General features: G+C 43.9%; 1 protein-coding gene across 1 annotated transcript in view; it reads left to right on the top strand.

Moving 5' to 3' along the window:
• Nucleotides 1–261: 261 nt before the first annotated feature.
• The window catches only part of TDRD15 (tudor domain containing 15), a 36697-nt gene continuing 25262 nt past the window's right edge, over nt 262–11696 (top strand). Inside the window, exons 1-2 of the mRNA XM_069103015.1 lie at nt 262–282; nt 2891–9092. Coding sequence (XP_068959116.1) covers nt 262–282; nt 2891–9092 — 6223 coding nt within the window. The remainder of the gene's footprint in view (nt 283–2890; nt 9093–11696) is intronic.

Below are 11696 nucleotides of genomic sequence, written 5' to 3'. Positions count from 1 at the left end.
AGTTATTTTCTTCCATGAGTTTTTGGATCTCTTTTTCCAATTGGTTGACTTTCTTTTCATAATTTTCTCTCTGCTCTCCCAGCACCATTCTCACAGCAAACACTTTTGCTCTCTGTGGTCTTTTCCACAGCTGCAAGCTTCAGTGCACTGCTCTGTCCTGGACCAAAACCAGTGCCTTTGCTGTCCTGTGAGTGCCCACAGCCAGCAGGGTCCCCACCCTTTGTGACCGCACTCAGCCACAGCAGTAGGGGGCTGTGCAAGATGGTCTTGTGTAATGCGAATGTAAATTTTAAAGATCTTCCCTGCCCCTAGGCTAAGGTGCACCTGGAGCCTGGGGTGGGAGGCTTATTTTTCAGTAGATACTTCTTGATTGGCCAGTGAGTCAATAAGGTTGTTACATTCTCTGAGCCAGGAGAAGGCTATATAAGCCCTGATGTGTAGCTTTGTTTTGGGACTCACTTTGAGAAGTGTTCTGTGATTTGATCTGTATTCTGAAAAGCTGTTGTCCAGAGCCCCCCGGCTTTGAAAAACCCAGATGTTTACTGGGTATGGATGTAATGGTTGGACAGTTTGGAAATCTGTCTACTTTATCTGTTTCTGTCTTGATAATTCTGCCTGTATGCTTTGAAGTTTGGGGTGCTGACCTTTTTCCCCTGAACAAGGTAAACGATATATGTCTGATTGATTAAAGTAAGCTTGTTAACCCATTTTGAGTTGCTTTCCTTTATCAAAGCAGATCCAAGAACCTGTGGTGGCGGCAAACCCTGAGGACGCTTGGGGTGCTTGCCGCTACAAAATGGCGTCACGAACAGTATCTGCAGAGTAAAAGGAAAGTATGGGGACTGGGATAATTGTTTGTTTCCCAGTTGTGGTAGCTGTGATTCTGTGGAGCCGTGGAGCAGGAGAGAAGAATGGCCTGCATGCAGACTTCGCTGAACTGAGAGTGGGAATGGTGAGCTGCCTGCATCGGGACCTGGGCAGAAGCCAGGAGCAGCTGCTGCCTGCCGGAGGAGAAGGAGCCCAGGAGTTCAGAATTCAGCCACAGGAAAAGATAAGAACTGAGCAGCAAAGCAGGGGCACTGAGTGTGTTTCCTGGCTGCATCCCACAGTTTGGGACCCAGGGGGAGGATGGACTTGTGACTATGGAGGGTGGGATGAAGTGCCTTGGATCCCCAGGGACCCCACTTTGTTGGTTTTGTTGCCCAGCCCCCTCTCTGTGCTTGGAGGCAGGGGCTGGATCTGTGTGAGGGGAAGGATACCCCTCCCCCCCCCAGAGAACTTTATTTGAACTCTTGTTTTGAATTGAGGTTATAATGCAATGTACTTTGTGTTTGTTTAAGGCCCAGTGGCCACTTTGGTAACTTTAGTTCTGTACTTTGAAAATGTGACCTAAGAGATGTTTAATGCTAATTCAAAAGTAAATTCTCTATGCTATGGGCATGAAAGATCTTGGGGCCCGAATGTAATGTGAATGTAAATTTTAAAGATCTTCCCTTCCCCTAGGCTAAGGTGCACCTGGAGCCTGGGGTGGGAGGCTTGTTTTTCAGTAGATACTTCTTGATTGGCCAGTGAGTCAATGAGGTTGTTACATTCTCTGAGCCAGGAGAAGGCTACATAAGCCCTGATGTGTAGCTTTGTTTTGGGACTCACTTTGAGAAGTGTTCTGTGATTTGATCTGTGTTCTGAAAAGCCATTGTCCAGAGCCCCCCCAGCTTTGAAAAACCCAGATGTTTACCGGGTCTGGATGTAATGGTTGGACAGTTTGGAAATCTGTCTACTTTATCTGTTTCTGTCTTGATAATTCTGACTGTATGCTTTGAAGTTCGGGGTGCTGACCTTTTTCCCCTGAACAAGGTAAATGATTGTAGCGGCAAGCACCCCAGTGTCCCCAGGGTGCCTGCTCACACAGGTTCTTGGATCTGCTTTGTTAAAGGAAAGCAACTCAAAATGGATTAACAAGCTTACTTTAATCAGTCAGACATATATTGTTTACCTTGTTCAGGAGAAAAGGTCAGCACCCTGAACCTCAAAGTATACAGGCATAATTATCAAGACAGAAACATCAAGTAGACAGATTTCCAAACTGTCCAACCATTACATCCATACCCAGTCAACATCTGGGTTTCCACATTCTGGGTTTTTCAAAGCCGGGGGGCTCAGGAAAACGGCTTCCCAGAATCCATATCAAATCACAGAACACTTCTCAAAGTGAGCCCCAAAACAAAGCTACACATCAGGGCTTATATAGCCTTCTCCTGGCTCAGAGAATGTAACAACCTTATTGACTCACTGGCCAATCAAGAAGTATCTACTGAAAAACAAGCCTCCCTCCCCAGGCTTCTGGTGCACTTTAGCCTAGGGGCAGGGAAGATCTTCCAAATTTGCATTCCCATTACAATGATATATGTCTGACTGATTAAAGTAAGCTTGTTAACCCATTTTGAGTTGCTTTCCTTTATCAAAGCAGATCCAAGAACCTGTGGTGGCGGCAAACCCTGAGGACGCTTGGGGTGCTTGCTGCTACATTTTGTTGTTTTGTAGCAAGATGATTGGTTGTTTGACCCCCACTCTGTCCCAGATGAGGCTGCCTCCCAACATACCTGCCCCCAGGCCTTGTTGTTTATTGATTCAGCAGTGTCTCTATGGAGGTATCTGTGCTTTAGTCTGGCCAAAACAGCATCCTCAGAGGGCAGGTCTTTTCTAATGTTCTCCCATTGTCATAACTGTTTCTGCTGCTCAGAGTTCACGCTGAGGCATTATTTTATATTTTTTGTGGGGGAATTCTGGAGAGCCAAGTAATTTCCTACCTTATTCCAACATCTTCCCAGAATCCTCTCTCATAAGTTGGCTTCTTCAGAAACTAATTCCTTCTTTAATTTTTGCTTTACAGACAATGAATTCTAAGCATCCCTTCCCACCATCTTTAGACCTGGCTCTGAAGATCTCTCACATAGAATGTCTTGCCAAGGAAATTTTGGTGAAGTTTCAGGGCAAATATGATGTCAAATGTGAACTTGATTACCGCATATTGCAAAGTGAAATCCAGCACATTCCCAAAGCATACAATAATGTTGGCTTAGGTGAGTTTTGTTTGGTAGAAGAAAGAGTTTCTGGAGAATGGCACAGAGGACAGGTGGTGGAGAATAAAAACCACTTCTATAGGGTTTTTCTCATAGATTGTGGAAAAGAGCTAAGAGTCAGTGCTGCTCATGTGGTTTCTGCAGGTGACAACTTCTTTGAGCTCCCTCCAAGGATAGCGGTTGGTGTTTTTGCCAACATACTCCCTCTTGGGGAGAAATGGTCTCCCAAGGCTTTGAATTACTTCATGTCGCTGGTAGGACTCCAAGTGAAGGGCCGTGTGCAGGCCATTCTGCCTCATCGGATGATTCTTCTGGAGGTGCCAAGAATCATCTCTGATCTGCTGGAACTACAGTTAGGAAGACTTATTGATGGAGATTCGTTTCATCTTATTATAGAAATGTTAAAAGAATTTCCCCCTAATCCCTCTAGTTCCCAAATGCCGGATCTGCTGCAGCAGCAGTTTAAAAGGCCCAGCTCTTCATGTAGCAATAATGAGATTTCACCTAATTATCAGCATGTCCTAGATAACCTGCAGCCATCTTTGTCGGTTAACTGTATGGAGAGTGTGAAAATTGCTTCTGCAGTCAGTCCCAATAGATTCTATTGTCACTTGATGAAATGGTTGCCAGAGCTGGAAAACTTAACAACAACAATGTCTTTGCACTACGAAGCAATCAGCAGAGAGAGGAATCCTCCAAGTGACAATTTTGGCCTGCTTTGTGTTGCCAAGAGGAGAGACAGACGGTGGTACAGAGGGCTTCTCCAGCAGCTCCTGCCTCATGACCAAGTGAAAATCTGGTTCATGGACTTGGGCAACAGCGAAGCTGTGCCTTCCCAGTACGTGAAGAAACTGAAGCAGGAGTTCAGCTTAGGGCCGCTGCTTTCATTCCCGTGTTCTCTGTCACATTTCAGCAATCCAGACAAAGACGTCAGGAATTTTCAACTTAAGTTGTTTAAACGAGCTTTGTTAGGGCAGATGGTGTTAGCACATATTGATCAGTTCGATCCTGAGGAGCATTTGTATTATGTGACCTTCCATAGTCAAGAATTTGTGATGAGTCCTAAGAACTTGCTGCAGGCAAACAGATGCGCTTCACCACATAGCCTGATGTCAGAGGGAGTGGCCACTCAGCCTTTTGGAGACAGCAAGGCCTCTCTCAGAAATGGTCCTGAGGAGGAGAGTTTTACAGGCGATTCATCACCATTAAAGTCTGTATTATCAAAGGTGGCTGTCCGCTGGCAGACAGTAGAGATGAAAGTAAATTCTGCCTATGTGGCTTTTGTGGAGTACGTACTGAACCCTTCAAATTTCTGGGTACGCACTAATGACCATCAAAACAGATTCCAAGACTTAATGAAGAAGATAGGAGAATTGTATGATTCTTGTGAGAAGGAAGAAATGCTTCTCAGAAAACCAGAGCCTGGATTATTTTGTTGTGCTCGGTATAACAAAGACATGCATTTTTATAGAGCAGTCATCACTGAAGTTAATGGTTATAAGATCAATGTTTATTTTTTGGATTTTGGAAATACTGAATCTGTACCATTTTATGATGTAAAAATATTGCTGCGAGAATTTTGTGAATTGCCTGCATTGGCTCTGTGCTGTTCTCTGGCTCATGCGTGTCCCACAGAAGACATATGGGTGAAGAAGGCGACAGATTTTTTTAAAAAGACAGTGTTTGACAAAGCACTCCTGCTTCAAGTTGTAGCCAAGAAAAATGACAAATACATCGTTAACGTGCAATGCATTGAGGCCTCTGGGGAAATTAATGTTGTGGATCTTATGGTACAAGCCGGTTATGCAGAATATTGGGAAGTAAAGCCTGAATGTCTTCCAAAGCTCAGAGCAAACTTAAAGCCTGAGCACAACCTTGTAGTTGCACAAGCCAAGCAGCCTCTTTTAGCCATATCTGGCCATAGGCCTGTGAGCAAGTCAGAATTCTCAGTTGCTGCCTTCGCGGGGTCAGAAAGCCCTTTCCCCAGAAATCTAGGACATGTGTCTGGGGCAAGTCAGCCTCTCCATCCGTACAAAGAATATGTGTTCAAGCCTGGAACCATCATTGATGTGAAGTGTTCATATTTCTCTTGCCCCGGGGACTTTTCTTGCCAACTGCAGAATAAGTTACCAGCTCTGATGCTACTCATGGAGCAAATGCAGAAGTATTATGGGACCCACAGGGACCCTTATCAGGCAGGACAGGTAGCCTGTGTTGCCAGGTATGCGAAAGATGGCAGGTGGTACCGAGCAGCGGTTCTGACCCAAGTGTCCCCCAGAGAAGTGGATGTCATATTTGTTGACTATGGTAATCAGGAAAGAATCTTAATTAGTGATCTTTGTGCTATTAACCCAGACTTTCTTATTTTAGAGGGCCAAGCATTTAGATGTAGTCTTAACAATCTAATTGAACCCATTAATTCTGAATCATTCAGTTGGACAAGAAAGTCTTGCATAGACTTTCAACACTTTATTTCTTCATATGACGGACTGTTGACTTGTGTCATCTATGCTTTGGTTTTAATACACCCAAATTGTCTGTGCAACATAGTTGACTTGCAAACGCCATTCATCAGTGCCCGAGACTTTCTGGTCAGTTGTGGCTGTGCACGGCACATTGCCTTCTTAAAGTCCTTGCCAGCATCAGTCAGCCTTTACAGCTTCTGCTATTCTTCTTTTAACTTAAAAATTGGAAGTGAAGAAGAAGTGTATCTATCCCACGTCCAAAGTCCGAAAAAGTTTTATTGTCAACTGAGGAGAAATAATCAGAGTCTGGAGATAGTAACAGCAAAAATTGCAGAAATTAATAACCTCCCTAATTATCCAAAATTTGATGGCAAAACAAGATTATGTTTATCTAGGTACTTTGCAGATGGTTTCTTTTACAGAGCAATAGTATCTCCCGTGGATTTGCCATCCTACTTACTGGTATACTTTGTGGACTTTGGAAATAAACAAATAGTAGAAGGAAATAAATTAATGCCTATTTTAGATCACTCTCCAGAGTTGCTTTTTACACCTATGCAGGCAATAAAGTGCTATCTCTCAGACCTTAAGGATGTTGACATTCCAGACGAAATCAACATCTGGTTTGAAGAAAACTTTTTAGGAAAATACCTGAAAGCAGTGGTAGTGTCTAGGGATTCAGATGCCCAGCTTGGCGTGGAGCTGTATGATGGAAATCAGCAGATAAATCAGAAAGTTAAAACTTTGCTTCAAGTTTATGGGAAGAAAAATGACCAAGGAAAATGTGTGGAAAAGTTTCACAAGAAATGTAAAAGTAAAATGTTGAATAGCGCATCATCGAAAGACAAAGTATACCACTGTCCTTTCATAACTAAAACTAGTTATCCCAAGTATCTTGAAAACAAAGTAGATCGCACTGTGAATTCCAAAGGTAGACATGTTAAACTTTTAAAACCAACAGCCTCTTTTCAAATTGAGCCTGTTTTAGAAAGCAAGGTGAACCAGCCTTTGAAGGGGGGACTGAAAAATACAGATGGAAAAACTAACCCTGAATCAGCTTCCCAACTTGACTTGATTAGTGAAGGAAAACCAGTATGTGCTGCATCAGAAACTTGTACAACTGGACCGTGTATAACTCCATTAAGAGCAGAGAGCGTGGCAAGACCCCACATCTCAGACCTTCCTCCTCCTCCTGTCCACCTGAACGCCAGGGTTAAGGGCTACATATCCAATATATGGAGTCCCTCAAGCTTCCACATTCAACTTGCTGAGAATGAAGACTTAATCTTTAAACTTGAAAAAGAACTAAACAAAAGGATGGGAGATCTCGACAGGGAGAGTGAACTAGTTGCACTTTCAGTGGGAGATCTTGTGGTTGCAAAGTATGCTGCTGATAATACCTTATATAGAGCAGTGATAAAGAACATTGTATCAAGGAATTCTTTTGAAGTGGAATTTGTTGACTATGGTAACACAGAAACTGTAAATTTGTCCCAAATCCATGAACTTGATAGGAAATTTTTGACTGTTCCTCAGCTTGGCCTTCATTCTTTTCTTAGTGGAGTAAGATGTAATGAGTCCGATGAATTATGGGACAGCAAAATGGTAGCTTACTTTGCTGAAAAAGTGAATAACAAATTAATTTCTTGTGAGTTTTTGAAGAAGCATGAACAAAAATGGGAAGTCAATATTTTTTGTGATGAGAAGTGTGTTGTTAATGAAATGATGAAATGGATAGCATGTTCAAAGAAGAGAGAGAAAGTATCAAAAACACCTGAAACTCTCTCTAAAAAAGTGAGTCTGGGTATTGATAGTAAAGAGAAGAAAAGGTTAGATGAAAATAAGCACCCTAGAGCATCCTGCCACCAACCAGCTAAAATACCAAGTCCTGAGTTAGAGCCTGGACAGCTTGAGAAGGCTGAGATACTTCACATTTCAAAAGGTGGAAACTTCTCTGTGAAACTAAGTAAAAATGCACAAGTGTTATCCAGCTTGCTTTCCTTGATAGTTAAAGAAGCCAAGGAAAATCCTTTCCTGCCTGTGGAAGATATAGAAGAAGGTGTAGAGTGCTTGACAGAATCCAGAATCACAGCATCGTGGTGCCGTGCCAAGGTGGAGAAGTGTTTGGGAGAAGAGAAGATGCTTGTTTATTTGCTGGATTGTGGCTGCCACGAAGTGGTGTCCTTGATGGGGACCAAGAGGCTCAGCCAGGAGATCAGAAGCATTCCCCAACAAGCTGTGTGTTGCAAATGGATTTGGATCGAAAATGTCAGGAAGATGTCGTTTAAGGCCACAGCACGCTTGTTTGCACACTTGGAAACAAAGATCCTTTTCCTCCGCTATCTCAAGGCTGCCTGGGAAGTAGAGATATTGGTGGATGGGCTGTTGCTGTTGGAATATCTGAACTTGAGAGTTAGTCAGAATGAGGAGAGCAATCAGAATCATTCAGAAATTCTTAGTTTGAAGTCTCAGAGCCCTGTGATGTCCTTCAGAGTGAACCCTATCAGGTGGGCTCCTCTTCAGAGAGGCCATTGGTATGGAGGCTTTGCCACAGCCATTTCTGACCCTTCTGATTTCTCTGTGCAGCTGGAGGATTTCTTTGACACCATGACATCTCTATGCAGGCGGCTTTTGGCTCTGCCCAATCATCTACCCACCCTGCCCCCAGAGCTGGTCATTCCAGGGTCCAGTTGTTTGTTCAGATATGGATGGGAAGACCCGTGGAACAGGGTGGAAATTTCTCAAGTCTCCACTCAGTCTGTGCTGCTTCTGTTTATAGACTATGGGTTTTCTGCCTGTGTTCCCCATTCTTTGTGTGCTAACCTCAAAGTCATTCCTGAGGAGCTTCTGAGTTTGCCGCGGCTGACTTACCACTGCACCTTGTCTGGAGTGCTGCCTGCTGATGGGACCCACTGGGAGGATGCAGCAAAAGCTTTTTTTCATGACTTACTGAGCAAGCCAGGCCTGTTCTTTCAGTTTCAGGAGTATATCCCTGGTACGAGACTGGAAGTTGAAGTCGCATGTGGGAAGCAGAGTCTAGCAGACCTGCTGGTGGCAGCGGGGCATGCTGTCTTCTTCAAAGGGGCAGCTTGTGTGGCAGCGGATAGTGTCCAGGCTACTAGAATTGAGGATGTGTTGCAGGAAAGGCACTTTTATCCACAAGTAGATAAGGTTTTCCCAAATGAAAACATGCTTTTGATGTGCACAGGGAAAGAGGGACCACAGCAGTGGAAATTTATTCCATGGAAAGACGTCTACAAAAATATTTTGGGGAAGGCCACTCCTGGTACTTGTTTTTATTCCAGAAACTTAACTCTGAGGAAGAAAGCTGGAAATGGAAAACACCAATCTAAAAGTATAAAGTTTGAGACATGTGAGGGAAATACATTTTTGGAACAACATAATCACTTGAGGAAGGAATCTCGTTGCATCGAAAATATTCCTGAAAACCTGCTGCCAGGAGGAGTATGGAAAACATATAACCTTTGTACCAGAATGAAAGCATTGAACATCAGTGAAGAAATGGTACTAGAAGAAAATTCAAACAGTAAGTAATGATGTTATTATTACTTAAGTACTACTTTGTGGAGTTTGAAATTTAACTTGGGCTTTTTAAAAGTTCATAATACACAATGTGAATACAGACCACATACAAGTCTGGTTTGAATAACAAAACTCATCATATAAAAAAGTCTGAATTTATGAGATGGACACATTGGGAATGTTTAATTTGTGTTATAAAATGAGTCTTCACTTTTCCACAAAGATTTACCATAAAGTTTTTTTAAATAGAGTCTCTCTAAAAAGAGTTTGAGAAAATTCCATTTTCATACAAAATATTGAAGGAGTCATAAAATATGCCACACGTGTATTTAATATTATGACTGTAACTTCCATCACATTATTGGTAGCCCTCCTTAGTTGGAGATGATCTTCATTTCCAAAGGAAGTGTATTTTAGACTTGTTGTGTACCAGTAGGGAGTATTTGCCAGTCATTTTGTCTCTTTCTCTCCTGCATAATCACAGGAACTGAAAGAGAATGGTAAAAAATCTAAAGGATCATTGTGGATACCTGTGTCAGGAAATGTTTTTCTCCCTGATTTTCAGTGCTTTTAAAAAAACCCAAACAAAACCCTTTTTTCCTTGTTATGTTCCTGATCCCAAAGATGGAGAGATGTTCTAGAGCCAGAATGTCTGTGTCTTCTGGCAAACATGCTCCCAAGTGTAACTTTGAAGAGAAGAGCTAATATTGTGCTACCCTGCACCCCCATCAGTGTTATGGGAGGGCAGCGAGAAGGAAGTGAGGAGGAGAAGGGTGTTTGGGGCTGAGTGAGATGGGACAAAACAGTGAGTTAGGGGTTAACCAGAAGAACTTTGTTGTTGTCAGTTAGCATGGTAAGGGCCTTCTATGTACCAGGCACGTATTCTGAGTGCTGGGGACACAAAGGAAGTCCTAGCTTCGTAGGGGCTCCCCATGCAGTAGGGGAAGACAGTCTCTACAAACTATGTATAGATATTCTCTATGCAGGAGAAATGGGAAGTCTTATCAGAACATAGCTACCGTGTTTCCCCGATAATAAGACCTATCCCGAAAATAAGCCCTCCCCTTACTGTGTAAGATTCCTCTAAAATAAGCCCTCCCCCGAAAATAAGCCCTATTGAGATTGCTACTGTAGTGAAGGTGATCCCCTGCGCTACACGCTACATTACGGTACCCTCCGTATGCACCGCCCCCCCCCCCCAGTGAAACACACGCCGCGCTCCGACCTGATCCAATCAGAGCTGCAGCAGTGAGCGCGTCATCCTGTTCTTCCCCAGTGATTTGCTTATTGAATAAAGGTACATTTTTTTGTTCACATTTACCTGTTTATTAAAATTGCTGTCAATGTTCATTAAAATGAGCCCTCCCCTGAAAATAAGCCCACTGGTGTTTTTCTGTCCAAAAAAAATAATAAGACAGTGTCTTATTATTGGGAAAACACGGTACTAGCATTGAGGAGAATGGAGAAAGGCAGCTCGGAGAAGGGGAGATTTTAGCTGGTGCTTGAAGGAAGCCAGAAAGCAGGGAGATGGTGGGGGAGGGGAGCGTTCCAGACTTGGGGGGGGGGGCGCAGCCAGCCAGAGTGAATTCTTAGGGTGGCAAGATAGAAGGTCTTGGTGTCACTGGGTTGTAGAATGTATGTGGTGGGGTGTGAGAAGACTGAGAAGATGCAGTGGCTGGGCAGGTTCTAGGGGCTTGGAATGCCAAAGAGGTCACAGAGAACCACCCGAGTTTATGGAATGGGGAGGGTAACATAGTCAGACCTGTCTTTAGGAAGAAAGGAAGGAAGGGAGAAAAACATGCATTTATTCAGCATTTACTGTGTGTCAGGCTCTGGTCTAAATGTTTTTACTAATTTTCACATTTAATTTTTGCAACAGCCCTGGGAAGTCAGGGCTGTTATTATCTCTATTCTACAGAGGAGGGAGGAGACTGAGGCTAAGTTCAGTGACTTACTTGCCCAGGGTCTTCTAATTAGTTGGTGTCTGAGGCTGGATTTGAACCTGGGTCTTCTGACTCTGGGCCCAGCACTCTGTGTGCTATGGAGCCCACTAGCTGCCTCTAGGAAGATCACTGTGGTGCCTGAGTGGGGAGATATGTGAGGCTGCTGCAGTGGTCCAGGTGTGAGGTGACCTGCAGCTGGAGGGGGCCGGTGCTAGAGAACAGAAGGGAGGGGGTGAAATGACAGGCCTTGGTGCTGCCTTGGCTCTGGGGGCCCAGGATGCCACCTAGGTTGGGAGCTGAAGGAGTGGGAGGAGGGCTCTGTCCTCCACAGGCATGGCAGGGAAGAGTTTGGGAGAAAGATCACGGATTTGGATTCGGTTCTGGACGTGTTGGATTTCAGTCGATGCTGAATGCGCGGTTGGAGACCTCTGAGTTTTCGGCCATAATTCTACATCTTGTCTCTCTGCTTCTGTATCTTGTTGTTTCCCTTTTTTCCTGAGTTTCTGAGGTCTTTGTGTGTTTCCTCAAACCCAGATAATCCGAGGGGGAAAGTTGGAGTGGGAGCTCAGGGTTAGAAGGATGGATACCCCAACCTCTGAATAAGGATGGGGGTGTTTTACCCTCAAAAAACCCTTTCCAAGCTCCCTGAAACAGGGCTAAGACCA

This window comes from Petaurus breviceps, unplaced genomic scaffold (assembly GCF_028583685.1).
Source record: "Petaurus breviceps papuanus isolate PSGF00001 unplaced genomic scaffold, PetGlider_PUasm1.0 559, whole genome shotgun sequence".
Lineage (NCBI taxonomy): Eukaryota > Metazoa > Chordata > Mammalia > Diprotodontia > Petauridae > Petaurus > Petaurus breviceps.
This window is presented reverse-complemented; position numbering and strand designations above follow the sequence as displayed.